The following is a 15008-nucleotide window of genomic DNA, read 5'->3' on the forward strand; positions in this document are numbered from 1 at the left end:
CTCCTGAAAGAAAAAATGTTTTCTGGGTTGTTCAGATGAGATGAAAGCATACTAAACCTCTGGGTTTGAGTTGGGTAGTTCTTTGGCCAAAAAAAAAAACATCAGAATGGGCTTGGAGGACAGTGTCTCATCTACTGCTGATTTTTTTTTATTATTATTATTTTTATTATTTTTTTTTAATCAGCATCATAGGGAATGGTTCCTTAAAAATCAGTCAGGAATGCAATCAGCTGAATACATGGTGTTAAGAGACATCTTGGATGTTTCATTGAATTCTGGTACCAGTGCCTGCTTCCTAGAGAAGTTCCCACACTGCCTTTGCCAGAGTAACCCTCACTTCTCCTCTGAAGCATCTGTCTTTTGCAGTAGCTGTGATCGTGCCTTTTTACAGTGAAAGTTTCTCTCAAGGCCTCCGCACTTCAGCTTGGCAACAGATAAGGCATATTAATTAATGAAAAAAATAGCTCAAGTAGCTCACGTTCAGCATTTAGGTGCTCTCAGCAGGCTGCGTGTTTGGGGACTAGGAGGACGTGGTGAGAGCGAGGTGGGGTACGGTAGCTGGATGCAGGGGTTTGTACCTAGCATTGTGTGTGTGCTGCCCTTCAGCGTGTGTCCTGTTGACAGAGTCCTTAAAAAAAAAAAAACCAACCCAAACCCACAGAACAACATGTTATCTTTATTCATGGCAGTTTCCACTGCCTGTTTTTTCTCCCTTGCCCTGTTATCAGAAACAGCTTGCTCCAGAGTCAGTTTAAAACTCCTCCAATGTTTTCCTGGGCCTGTTGAGGACTTGAATTGCAGTCACCAGCCTTGCAAATGGCAGCAGGTAGGGAAGACCCACATGGGCTATAGAAAGCTCAGGGCTTCTCGGCTGTCCTTGGGATGACGTTCTGAAAGCGCTCCATCAAACACAAGCGGTACAGCAGTCGCAAGCAGAGCTAGCATCCCGCAGATGCATGCAATGGCTTTCCTGCTGGGGATCTGAAATGGGCACAGCCTGTTATTCCCAGCACCGAGAGACAGCTGTGGACACACTACAGCATCCCTGTCACACATCGCTGCATCCCAATGGCAAGGCGGGACGCATTTGCTTTCCACAGTCTCCTTGCTAGCATCTACACTTCGTTGAATTTCATGAACCAAAACATTTGAAAGGCGGATACAAAACAAAGATGGAGTGTGTGTCTCAGACTCCACGCATTCAGCTACCAAATAGGTGTTGGTTCATCTCTGAGGACAATATTTCTATAGCCAATTCTCCCTCATCAGTGAGGCCTTAAAAGGCATATTAGAAAAGCTATCCACCTGCTTACATTATATGGCCATAAGGAAAAGATAACAGTTATCAGCACCAGGGGATCAGTTCTCTCTAAGTGATCCTTCAGGCCTGAAGAAAATGTCATCAGTACCAATAATGCGGATATGGGCAAACTCATCCGCTGCATCTGCTTTCCCCATGTGCCATCATTGACATGAATGCGAACAACTGGGATGGGAGTGCAAAGATAATGAGGCCTTAGCCCATAAAAATGGTACTTCTTTAACACAACCAGTACAAATCTCTGCTGCATGAGTGGTTTGGGGCAAGATAATGGCATTATTTGTGCTGCTGTGCACGCAAGTAACTTTGTTGTATTTAACAGAAGCAGGCTGGATTGTATGAGCAGGATTTGGGTCTCTTCTGTGAGTTTATGGGTTGTTATAAGGCATTTCATATTGGAAACAGCCACACTTACAGGGCTGTTTCCTGAAAATAAACTGTTGTGTGGTGTCCAATCTTAGAGCATTAATGTTTGGCTCTTAGTATTGAATACGTCGTGTCATTTATAACTGTAGTCTGAGACACCCACATAAAAGCACATTGCAGGGACAGGCTGCCTCGGTGCTTACCTTTTCTTGCACTGGCCAATCAACATAAATACCATGAGGCTACTTGACAAACTCAGAATGAGTGGAATGAGGATAAATAGTTGCTTGTCTTCTTTTCTGGACACTGCAAAGACAAATGATAGCAAATAAGAAAACACTAGCTTCCAGATTGGGTCATATTACCTCTTACAAAGCCTGGGCTCGGATACAAACTTTGTTAGCCTACATTTATTTATTTATGTCTTTATTACAGATATATGACAGGTATATGTTACTGTATAGGGTAACATACTGCCTTCAAGGTAACATACATCCTGCATATATATGTAGCCACTGCTATGTGCCTCTTCCCTGCCTCCTGCATCTTGCAGCAGAGCCAGTGCACGTGGGGACAGCCCTATAGGGCCTACAGGGTGCAAAGCAGCTGATCTGTGGTGTGGGGCAGACAGGAGGATGTCCTGAAGAGAAGCTCCGAGTACCACATGCCCTCTCGCGAACCAGTCACTCCTCCATCACAGCTGTCCCTGCGCAGCGGGGAAAGGTGCCAGAGCAGAAGCATTAATATTTTGGGGCTTGCCTGCTAAGCGCACTGGAGATGCAAAGCTGTAGGAACGGCTGTGCCGGACTAAGTTGAGGGTGTAACTAAAGCAGGGTCCCCACTCCAGTGCTGGACCCCCGCAGATGCCCGTGGCAGCTATCAGCGCTTGGTCCCAAACAGGCTGCGTAGAGGCTGTATAGGAAATGCTGGTTACTTTGGGTTCCATACCAGAGAAACACTCCTGTGTCCATTCGCTCCAAAAGCCCTGGTCAGCACAGAAAATATTTGTTCTCCCCCTGACACGAACACATGAAATGCGGCTTTGATTTGCTCTGGAAATTGTTAAAGCGGTCTCCATTTGGGTTGACACAGACTAAGAAAAAAAACAAACAAACAAACAGAGAACCACCGTCAAGAAATTATGTGCTGCCACCACCAGTAGCTCTCTGGCATGGCCTGATGTTTCTCAATATAGTCTCCAGGCTCTACAAACCCCTAGATTATGTTTTGGCAGTTTTAAATGATATCATAATAGCTTTGAACCAGCTAATGCCAATAAAATGATTATGGAGATAAAACTGCCGAAAATACACACAGTCCGGGGAGTGCCATCATGTATGTTGCCATTTATGCCTGTTAATTTATGGAATCTTTCATTAAATTAGCTAAGAAAACTCATGTGTAGAATATAGCAATTAAAGAAATGTCCTTCAGATATCCCCTATGACTAATCAGTTCTTGCCATCTTTGCTGTCAAAACTGCACCTGGGTAATGCAAAAGGGAAAAGCACCACGCGTAAAGGACATGATGTGTCCCAGGCCACTTCTTTGGAGAGATTAGAATTATAGTTTCACTGGGCCAAGTTGTGCCACAATATTCAGGAAAAAAAAACACAGCAACTTCTAAACATCCCTGACGAGAACTTCCCGAGGTAACAGGCAGGAAACCTGAGGCAGTCCTTGCTCAGAGGCTTGTGCTGGGATCTGTTACTGCTAAAGCAAATGCTGCGGCGGGGGGTCAGGGTGTTAAGTAGGAACATGTGTCATGGACCAGCCGGGCAGCGTTTCCCACGGGCAGCAGCAGCAGCTACCATCTCCGTGCAGTCCGTGTGCGAGGTAGCTGACACGTGGACTGCAATTCAGTGTTCTGGTGTGTGTCCCCACCGCCGACCAGCAGCCAGGGCTCCCCCCCCCTTCCCCCCCCAGGGCACGGTGCGTGTTGTCCCTACCGCCCAGGCAGCCTTGGTCCCCCTCGCATCTTCTGTCAGCTGAACCTCGTACTCCAGGCACTGGGGTGGTGTTTCGCCACCCGGTGGGCTCCATGCCACGTGGAGCTCCTCAGATGCAGACATGGAAACCACCAGATGCTTCGGGGGTGAGGGCTTTGCTGTGAGGGAGGGAACAAAAGGAGAGAAGGTTCAAGAGGTGCAATCAAACAGGCCCTCCTGGGAAAGGCTTTGGTTAATCACCACCAACCTCTGGACTTCTGAGCCCCCATTACCATCAACCACGGTGATGCAGGAGCAGGATGTCACGGAGGCTGGAGGATGGGTTATTTATCGTAACTTGGCACGTGGGCTGGGCTAGGTCCTTGCTCTGGGCTGCAGCGCAGGGGGTTTGGAACACCGGGGTGTGAGCACTGTGCTCGGCACCTTCCCCTGGCAGTGCAGCAGGGCAGCCCAAGGGAAGCCTCGGTCCCTGTTGTGAGGCACCGCAACAGTGTTGGCCTGACACTGCATCCCCAGAAAAGCTCTGGTTTCTGTCAGATGGCCAAAGCCACACATGGAGCGCATGTCAGCACTAACTGAATCCAGAAATCCTGCTTATTAGCCCACTGGCTTAACTGGAGGACTAGTTATTTATCCCTTTGACAGTCACATGTGGGTAAATGCATCAGCATGGTAAGTACTCATAGTAATGAGTGAGTACATGCACCAGGTCATACATCATGCTGTGATTTGCTTCCTTTCCCCTGTCTCTGACGGGTTTGAAGTCCACCTTCGCTTGGGCAGACCCCATCACATCAATTCTCCCCAGCCCTTAGCTTGGTTTGAACAGCAAAGCCCAAACGTCCTTCCTGTGCTTGCAGGAGCAGAGCAGCAGTTTCAATTCCAGCAGCAGTAAATGAAGCCACCTCTGTGGCAGTGCTGCTAGAGCCAAAACCCCCATAGCTGCTCTGCCATCTGCTCAGCAGACCATTTGTGTCCCGAACTATCCAGCTGCTGAGTGCAGCCCGTGGAGGTACCCACTGTCTCTCCAGGGTGGGCACTGAGCAGTGCTGCTCACCTACAAACATTGCTGGAAAAACTAAAGTCCTGTGTGGCACATGGCACAGACCCTTCTCCGGGGTGAAATCCACCCAGACACATTACAGCCACCCACCTACAAGAGCACACATTTGCTTGATCCCCTTTTGTGCAAGATGTGAGCCTTGGCTGTGTGGTGACCGTGGGGGGTCCCCAGAACCCTGCTGCTTTCCTGCCACTGTTACCTAGGTTGTGAAGGCGAAGGGTGACGTACAATGGCCGTAGCAGAGTGGCTGCCGCTGAGCCGTTGACACAAATGCTCAGATCCTTATATTCTGCCTGGCTCAGATTTTGCAACATGCAGCCGATGTTTATACCGTGATCCTGAATATAGTCATCACACTGTGCTGCGCGGTCCAGCCCCTCATACCTAGTGAGGTATTAGGAAAACAGAAAGAAAAAAAATAACCAAAGCAATGGTATTTACTCCTTGGATAAGACCTTTTTTTTTTTTAAGAAAGGACCTAAGCCTTGAGCATCACCTATATCCTACCTACCTTTTGCAAGTGGTCCAAAGCACAGTGTTATGCATCAGTCACCTGGACTGCTACTATGGAAAAAGTGTGGGGAGGAGAAAAAAACATGCATCTACATAAGCATGTAATGGAAACCCAGGGCTGGGAGCAAGGAAGGGGTTTGCTGGTTATTAGCTAATGTGCAACCAGAACTCTGTCCTCTCAAAGTGCCTCCTGTTTTTTGGGGCCACTCCCTGAAGCTTAGCTGCTGGCCCCATCCTGGAAATACTAAGTGGTGTTTCATAGCACCTTTTAAGACTCCTGCTGGATCAGTGCCCTTGAGGCAGGGCTGAATCTGGCCTCTGTACTCTACACCTAATGAAAGTCTCCCTGAGCAGCACATTATGTCGGGGGGAGGGGGTGGGGGGGGGGGGGGTGGGGTAGGGGGAACTTCATGTGGTAGCGCTAGAAAAATTAACTCACAAGGATCAAAGGATGCCATGGCTGTGTTCCCATCCACTCTCGTCATACAATGGGACACAGATCCAAATGCCTGGTTTTGTTACAGGCAGTTAAATAAGGGGGTTTTGTTTGTTGGGGGGTTTTATGGGGTTTGTTTAGGGACAAATAATGAATTTCCATAGTTTCCTTCAAGCAGACCTTTGTAGTTCGCAAAATGGTTTTAAATCAGTGTTTCTGCTCTGAAGACTTTGAAGACTATTTCCAAGCAAAAGCTCCATAGAAACTATTTTTAAAAAGCAGCTAGTTTCCTACACGTAGCCCAAAGGCATGAAACCCAATGATTTCATAACTAGTCAGCCTTGCCATAGTATCATAGGAATTGAAGCACAAATACAGCATTTACTTTGTCCAAAACCACTAAGTCTAGCTTTGTTTTTCTTGCAGAACAGAATCATTTGGCAGCAGAATAAAAGAAACCACTGAAAAACATGCATTATTACTACCTTTTGGCAGTAGTGAGGTGCGCTAAGGCTATGAAAATATAGCTGAAGACTAAAACTCTTAGTTGCCAAGAAGCCCTGCTCTTTGTATAGGGTTCACTGAGCTGGGCAACCTTCTGCTGAAACCTGTCCTATAGAGATATATGCACTGCGATTAAGGGAAACGCAGTCAGAACGATCCAGGTGCGTTCAGCAAAGGGAAAGCACAGGGCTTCATGATGGACAACATGCAGAAAGCACTCCGCAGGGGTAAATAAAAGGGAAAGAAGGAAGGGAGAAGGTCAGCATGAGCCTGATTTTAAGGAAGGAAGCAGGGATTTGGTATTTCCTTGCTAGAAGGCACATGTTGCTTAGAGCATTATTTTGGCTCACTCTGGGTGGGTAGTGTAATAGCATTGCCAGCTATAAAAGTATATTTTCTGTGGCATTTTAGTATTCTGAGAGGTTCACTTGATCACTGCCTGGATGTTTTTCTATTTTGCTGATACATACCAATAATAGAGTCCATAATGTACACCACGAGGAGCGAGGAGACCGGGTTGCCAAGTGCACTTGAGGTATTCCCAGTCGTGATAGATGCAATGGAAATTCTGAACCTCTGATTCCAGTTTTCCTGTAAGTTGAGAAGGAAATAACCACTATTACACAACGCACCAGTCAGGCCCAGCAGAAATAGCATTTTACATCTTTGAACAATTGTGTGTTGCAGTTGAAAGACAAAAAAGGAAAAGGCGGCCAGTCACCGTTATTAGGTAGTTTAGCTGCCAAGTGCTCTGTTTCCTAAAAAAGCCAGTTTACTTTACTTAGAGCAGAGAGATGCATAACTGATCTTTTCATTCAGCGGTGGCGCTTGTGCAGGGCAACCCAGCAGAGCTGGGGTACGAGCAGAGGGTAACGAGCCCCACGTATCCAGTAACCTCAACCACAGCCAGTGGAAGCAGAGATGCTCTGGTGTCTTATAGCTCAACAAGCCCTGCAATGGCTTATCCATCCAGCAACCCTCAGGCCAGCAGTGTGGTTCATGCAACAGGCTCATGCAAAGTGCAAAACAGCACCATGTACCGAAGGCTGCTCCTGACCTTGCAATGGGACCTGAAAGGTAGCATAAATCCAGTCACTTTGCACCTCCATGTCATTGGTACACTGTCCTTCAAGCAGTGTCTGTACCTTCACTTCAGCAGTCCTGCTGAGGTCAAATCCAACTCTGAATTTTAGCTTCCTAGTAAAAATAACCTGGTTGAAAGACAGACTTTATAAGCACCTCCTTTGTCACTAAGTAGGCTGCAGAATTAGCTAACATTGCTCCTGCTCTAGCTGCAAGTAGGTTTATTTGTGCACTTTAATGTTCCTTTACACTTCTGTCTTGCTTCTCCTGCCCAGTGCTTCTCCAGCACTCTTGTACCACCTGCTCTGCCCAGCACCCTGGCTCCGAGTCCCTCCACCCCACAGGACATCTTGTCATCAAGGCAGAGCAGACCATGGTTCAAGGGCTCCCCACCAGCCAGGAATATCAGGGAGGATCCGATGAGGATACCACCATAAATACAGATAAAATGCATTTATCTGTGACCCGAGATAATCAGAAACAGGAGGAACGATGACTCTTGTAGCTGATGGTTCCCATGGGAAGCTCAACCACACCCTGCAAGGAGGGAGCAGCTGCCACACAACGCAACACGGGCTCGTCACCGCATGCTGCCGGGCTTAGCCCTTTGCGGGACTTTTTGAGCACCCCTTCTAGTTTCTCTTTTCCCCGACCCCAGACTTACTCCCCCTTACTTTATGCAAGGGAGAAATAACTTGGCGAGAGTTGCAACGAAAGATGAGAGAGACAAGGTGTCACCTTGGCCCAAGCGGGATGGAAATGACACGCTGTGAGCTGCACACACGTGCTGCGGTGGGAGCCGCGGTGGCACAGCCCGCAGTCAGCCTTTTTTGTCAGCAGTCTCAGGGCATAAGAACGAGCCATGTGGAGCTGTGTGTTTCTAACAGACACCGATGACTCCTGCGTCCGCTGATGTCTCATTGTGGTTTTTTTTCAGACTGACTCTTCTTCAAGACCTTATCTGGGGTCAAAGTTTTGGCAAGGTACCAGAGCTGATTTTTTTTCTACTTTTTAGATCTGCTTTGTATAAGACACTTACTACTTGTGATTCAGGGAATTCTGACATGTTTTTTAAAATTGCATAATTTTTTTTTGCTTTGTACTTTTTAAATGCTAGTTAAAAATCATCATAAAAGAATCCACACTGCTGCATGGCTGGGAGTGTGGCATGCGTCATGACCGATGCCAGGTCAAAGAGCCCCTTCCCATGCCTTGGCGACCGCAATCCACAGCTGAAACAGGGTGGGAGGCACCGTGCTCTTCCACCTCTGCGGGCTCCCATGGGACGGCTGGGCCAAAACCTGTTTGCGCTGTGGCTGAGCGCAGCCTGACAGCCTTGGCTTTGCTGCCTCGAGCAGATGAAGTGGATGACCAGCTCACTCAGGACATGCGGAAACCATTCACAGCAAGAGGCTGAGGCACACAGCGCGGCTAACGCAATGAGGCTGCTCCTTCGCTCCCTCCCTGGTGCCGTGAGCTGGGAAGCTCTCTAGCGTGCCTACTTTAGGATTGTGCAAAAAAAAAAAAAAAAAAAAAAAAATCTCCCTTTCCTTCAGGACACCAGTCTGGGTTGTTGGGGGACAACCTCAGCCTATTTTTCATGTGTTCCTCAGTACCTTGTGCCAATCAAACAGCCTCCTGCTGGATTTCTCCTCTCACCACTCCATTTACCTTCCTAACTGCAGCAACTTTCACCTTCTAAGCATTCCCAAAATATATTCCTACAATCCTTCCTGTCCTGTGTCCGCCTGCTATAGCCAGCTACACAGCAATGAGAGAAGACTGACAATTTTATCACAGAGCTCACTTAGAGTCAATTGTATCTAAAACACAGAAGTAAACGGTAATTAGAAACACCCTTCTGGATAAAGGGAATGTTAGAGCATTAGGATAATTAATTAAATTTAATCTTCTGTTTATTCACCGCTTTGCATCCCTAAGGATCTGTTGACACAGAGTTTCAGTTCAAGCCCATAAAGGTTTTATAAAAAGTGTAGTGCCTCTTACAATGAAGAATGCCACTAGATATTATGGGATTTTTTGGCAGTAAGCACACACCCTTTGACAGAACCAGCCCCTTCTGACTGCTGCCTCTGTTACACTGGAAAACACATTCCCATCTGGCAAAAGATTCAAACCACTGGAACAGCCTGGCTTTTTCATGGAACTGCTTTGGTACCACTCCTTCTTGAAATGCAAATATAAAACTCTGCCGGAACTAAAGGCAGGACAATAGCCTGGATTTAAGAGGATTAAACTGTGCTCTGTCCTACCTTCCAGTCTCTGTCACCAGTGTTGCGATATTCAAACTTATACCTCACTGTGCAGTCACTGACGGTTTGTACGTTGGGTGGGGGCTTCCACTCCACATCGAGAGAACCTAAGAGTCCAGGATCCGTGATCTGAAGGTCTTGTGGGGGAGCAACTAGATCGAAAACAAAGCAGCAGGTAAAACAGAGTGTGGAGGTAAAGGGGGGAAAAAAAGAAGAAAAAAAAAAGTCGTGAAATTTGGTGAGATGACAAATGCAGCTGCTGGATGTGGAGGGAAGCACAGTCCAGCCCTGGCTATTGCGTAGCCTGTTCTCAACAAACATGCACAAGCTCTGCTCCTGCCCACCCCCTGAAAAACTGATTTTTATTTTTTTTTTGCAGACGCTCAGAGAAAACACTCAAGGACCACTGAAAAGCCACAAAGAATGCCACAACTCTGACTTTCTTTTTTCAAGATGTTTTAAGCAAAGCTACTGCCCTGGGATGCCCTTTCAAGTCCTGCATTTACTTGCTTTTAACGCCTGATATTTACCAACTGTCAGGACAAGCATCCTTGCAAACATTGTAGTCAGCATGTACAGCAGCATAGGATGACAGATCCCAGCATGCTTCCAGGGAAATTTACATTCCTTAAACATAACAAATCACCCATATTGCTTTAAATATTCTTTTCAAGTATATTAAAGATTAATGAAAAACCAAGACAAAAAACCATACAGAAGCAGAAAAGCAGACAGTTAAATAACTCTTATTTTGGACATCTATCAGCTATACAAAAATGTACTTTTACAGTCAATCTGGCTTTTATTAAGCTATTGTGAGGTGCTGCCATATATTAATAAATCAGCATATATTATGGATTAATTCCATACTAAGACATGCTTCCTAAAATCCCAGCTCTGTATGGAGCCGTTATTCACATAAGGAAAGCTGTCTGGCTATTCAGTTTTATTAGTTCAAATGAAGTGAATTTTTGGAACACCTAAGGTCATTTTTCTCCACTGTCTAGAGCTGACATTATCCATTTGTGTTTCTACATATTCCCGGCATGATACACCTTTCTCATGGTGATTTGGAGCCCATCTCCTGGCAGCATCAGCCCGGCGTTGCCACCGCTTCTCTGTTTGAGCCTGTCCTCCAGGCCACTGGCTTCTCTCCCACTTTTTTCATGTCTTCATCAGAATTTACACATTCTTTCCTTTTATTTTTTTAATGAATCCATTGTGAAAGCAGACGCAGATAATATCTTTCAGTGGAAGACAGTGATATAAATTAAACTTTAATCTGTTCCTTGGAAAGTTTGCGGAGAACATCGTTGGAGGATTTATTTCTTCTAAGGAAACTCTCCCAAATGAAACACACCTCAGGCAGCAGTCTTAAGATCCCACTTTTCCCAGCATGTAAAGCTCCATGAGAGATTTGTTGTTATGCTAGATGGCACAGTAAGATATTATGGCAATGGATTTAGGGGAGTGCTGGAGCAAGGAACAATAGACTATAATAATTTGGAGAAAAATTCAGTTTTATGTATTTTTCTGCATAATAAGTAAAACTGTACAAGACCAGCTGTGAAGTCACATGAGTGCAGCCTGGGTTCGGGGGCTGGGGGGCTTGCTGCAGTCCAGGGGCAGTGGGGCATGGCCCTGCAGAGGCACTGTCTCCTAGTCAGCAGCCCCTTGTTCCCACAGGGGGCAGGAGTCTGGGATCGCTATGCTAGACAGGCACGGATTTCCCAGAGCAGGCAGGGGGGGACAAGGGGCACAGAGTGCTCAGGCTGGGCTCTTGGTGGGCATCAGAGGTGGGAGCGAGGGCAAGGCAAGGGCACCTTACCCACCTCCGGGGTCTTCACAAAGGTGCAAAGGCTCCAGGAAAGGGAGATGCAGCGTGGGGGACAGCGAGTCTGCGGGAACGGTGCTTGAAGAGCTGCAGCTGCTAAAAACGAGTCGGTGGCTCGTCCAGAATGGCCATTTCTAGCCACACCAAGGAGGGAGCGGGGAGAAGGCGGAGGGGGGTTCCTCCCACCTGCCAGCCCAGGCTAAGAGCCCACCAGGGCTGACACGGCGAGGGGCTTCCACATGGCCATGCACCATGCCCTGGGGTCAGACCCTGGTTTGGGGCCGGCGTGCATAAATCCCGAACAGGCTGCAGGAGATCTGCTGGCAGGGCTGCGAGCTGGACTGTCCTGCCCTAGGGAAGCTCCCCCTGCCTGAGTGCTTAAATGCCCAAACGAGGAAGCAAAGAGCTGCTAGCCTTTGTCATGAGCCTGGTGATAAGCTGTCAAAAGAGGATCAGGTTGGTCAAAAATGGAATTTCTGACTAGAAGCGATAATGCTCTGAAATATGTTTCCATTCTGAACTTGAACAAAACAGCAATATTTTTTTCCAAAACAAGTGCAATTGTAACCAGCAATTCTTGTAAAATACATTTTGATTGGACTTCAGAGGGAATGGAAAAGATTCTTTTGGGGATGTGGCTTGTGTTCAGGGATTTGATTGTTTTTTAACTGTCAGCGCTGCCTCTTCCAGCTTCTAATTTTTGCAACATTACATGACAAACTAGTCTCACTCCCATCATTCATACAGAACACAGGACTAGAAATACTCCATATCATTATCCAGCCTTGAAGGAGAGCTGCTCCTGAATGTTTCTTGGAAAAATAAAAAACAAACAACGTCTCTACCTGATTTGCCTGGTGGTGAGTGGGATAGTGATGCGCTGGCTAGATAGCTGCAGCCTTCGTGGCCACTGGCTCCTGCCTGCCATGCACACTCACTCCAACATTGCAGCTTTGATGATGAACCACCTGCTTATCCCCAGGTGCCTTCTGCTGCCTCACCCCACGCCACGTGCTGCCTTATGTGCTGCAAGCAGCAGGAGGTATTGCAATTTTCCACCAACGTTGCTAGTGGAAAAATGGGAGCTTGCCAGGTGCCCATCTGTATCTTCTACGTCTGCACATCTCTGTGCTGGTCAAATTGCACATCTGGTGCAAGTGACTTTCATGTTTTGAGAAGCCCATTTTCAAGGTAATATTGGTTTGCTTGACGTGGCAGCAGCATGTTTGCTGGCAGCTTCCCATGCCTGCTGGCTGGCAGGACCTCCTGGTTGAGTTTTCACCTCTCCACCATGCACCAGCTGTGGCAGGAGGGGCCAGACCTGCTCACCATCCCTCTGAAGAAGGAAAGCCCTTGGGTGCAAAGTCCCGGCTACCAGAGGCCAAGAGAGCTGGGGCTGCAGGTTCGGCGCAGCAAAGAGGTGCTTGAGGGCTTGAAGCAAATGGTGGTTGAAAAGCCATTGCCTTGGGTGATAGCTTGCAGGGCAGCGTTTGTTCAGGATTGTCATTCTGCAGTTGTGAATAAACCCACTCCTTGCACCTAGCCCAGTCTGGCAGGCTGGGACCATGCTCAGGAGCATTTATCTACCCAAGTAGTATTTATATTTCACAAACAATAGATCTGCTGCGCACCAAAGGCAGTTTCTGCTCCTTTTGAAGTTACTCAGAAAAATAGCCACTAAATATGCAATATATTTACACAATTACAGGCTTATAAATCAGCCACTCACAGTAACGCACACACAAGAAAAGCTTCGGATGAAGGACAAACGTCAAAAAGGGCCCGAGTTAATGTGAAACACGCGTCAGGCAGCGACGGGAATGGCACGCCAGGCCTTACCTGCCTTGCGGTGGGAGGTGGATGCCAGGCAGCCCCACAGCAGTGCCACGGAGAGAGCGCAGAGCCGCCGCAGAGCCATTCCGAGGTGGGACATCGGGGCTCCCCGCGGGAAGGTGTGCGGCGTCAGAGGAGCGGTCCTGCGGCACACGTGCGAGGGGGCTGGAGAAATAAAGAGGAGCTGAAAGTCTTCAGTGCATTAGTGGGGCCCTGGCATTCCCTCTGCAGGGTGAGCACTAACAACAAGCGCCTTTTTACTCGTTTACTAAGCCTGATTAATCATTTCCCCAAGGACTTCTATTTGTAACTTTTGGGGATAGTGACACATGGGTCACTTTAGCTTCATTTTAAATAGCTTCTGGCTAGCTAAGCACATTCTCCGAAGGCACGTCAGCCTGCACTTCAGTCATCAAGCCGTCTGCCACACAACTTCTGTGGAAAGGGTGATGCAGCCAAGAGCATGATCTGCCTGCCATAGGAAGTGCCTCGGACTAATGACATGTTCCTTTAGAAAAAAAAAAACAAAACAAAACAAAACAAAAACTCAAAACAGAATGCCTGAGCTTTTTCTTAACCATTAAACAGACATGTCTTATGCAACTGTCATCAGTGCTTTTGGCTTTCCTGTTTCAGGATTTGGTGAGTTAAAAGAAAAGAAATAAACATGCAGAGAGACAATATCCTTTCTAATTCACCCCCCAACAAAAAAGAAATGGTAGGAATGCTTGTGAGAGATCTTCTTAGTCATGATCATTTCTAAACGGGACAAATTTCTCTTCCCGAGCAAGTCTGCTGGAGGGAAGATGGGGACTGACAGGGAGAGGAGCAGAGTTTCCAGGGGAGGGTTCTCCTTCCTTCAGATTTCATGCTGAAGGTGGGTAGGAATCATTGCCTATGGACACATCAGCCCAGCCTTCTTCCCTGTGCCGGAAAGTACATGGATTACAGGTAAAAAGAGTCTATATCTATGTATTCTTTAATTTTATATGTAGATACAGGTATAAGTAGATAGAGATAGGAAGAGAGATGGGGGGGGGGGGGGGGAAGAGAGAGATCAATCATATAGAATAGATACAGAAATCAGTCTTTCTGAAACCTTAGGGCCACTGCTTGAGCTCTGTTTGTGTAAGAACACAACATCGACGTGAACATGCCATGCATCACCAAGCTCCTTTCAGATTACAAACTCACTTTACGTTGTCCGTGCCACCTTGGCTGGAAAAGGTGAGCCCCAGGTCATACTCCAGCGTGGCTTTACTAATCAGCACCTATGGCTGTGATGTGACAATATGAAATGGGGGGCCTAGCTGAACGGCAGAGCTTCAAGTCAGAGGGACCTTGGGAAATCTAAGGATTGGGGCCAAAAAACCCCAAATCATTTGAAGAAGAAGTGGCTCAGGGGAGCTGGAGGAGTCAAGTTGTGCTGGGAACAGTGCAGGGGGTATGTGTGGGGGATGGTTGACAAGTTTAAATTAACCAGAAATTCTAACTGGCAGTGCATGGCAGCAATTACAAATACACAACAATTTTAACAACTAATTTTTAATTTAAATTAACAGCAACCCCCCCCCAAGTCCATCACATAAGTATAAGCAATACCAGTAATTTTTCTGTTTCACTGTGAAATGAGAATATATAGCTAGATAACTTCCAGTCAGAAGGAATGACCAGAATTACTTCTTAACATATTGAACATGACATAAAACTTGTGTCAGTACAAACCTGGCTGTAAGCATAACTATCTGCCTCAGAAAGTTTTCATCATTCAGTTCAAGAACGCAGTGATAAGGAGAGCTGGGAAAAGCAGCAGCTCTGTCTCCCAGCTGGTGA

The 15008-nt window shown here is 47.0% G+C and overlaps 2 protein-coding genes across 2 annotated transcripts in view; one reads left to right on the forward strand and one right to left on the reverse strand.

Annotated features, from left to right (window-relative positions):
• The window catches only part of HTR2C (5-hydroxytryptamine receptor 2C), a 119165-nt gene extending 105977 nt beyond the window's left edge, over window positions 1-13188 (forward strand). Inside the window, exon 9 of the transcript XR_005830962.1 lies at window positions 9888-13188. The gene's annotated coding sequence lies outside the window, so the exon portion shown is untranslated. The remainder of the gene's footprint in view (window positions 1-9887) is intronic.
• On the reverse strand, window positions 657-13280 carry IL13RA2 (interleukin 13 receptor subunit alpha 2). The gene is made up of 9 exons (XM_040614462.1): window positions 13182-13280; window positions 9509-9660; window positions 7210-7363; window positions 6623-6743; window positions 4899-5083; window positions 3637-3794; window positions 2636-2780; window positions 1891-1993; window positions 657-981 (listed from the first exon to the last, which is right to left on the reverse strand). Exons 1-9 carry the CDS (start codon window positions 13273-13275, stop codon window positions 939-941), a joined length of 1155 nt encoding a protein of 384 aa, XP_040470396.1. The 5' UTR covers window positions 13276-13280; the 3' UTR covers window positions 657-938.
• Between the last annotated feature and the right edge of the window lie 1728 nt (window positions 13281-15008).

Source organism: Falco naumanni, chromosome 14, assembly GCF_017639655.2.
Source record: "Falco naumanni isolate bFalNau1 chromosome 14, bFalNau1.pat, whole genome shotgun sequence".
In the NCBI taxonomy this organism is placed as follows: Eukaryota; Metazoa; Chordata; class Aves; order Falconiformes; family Falconidae; genus Falco; species Falco naumanni.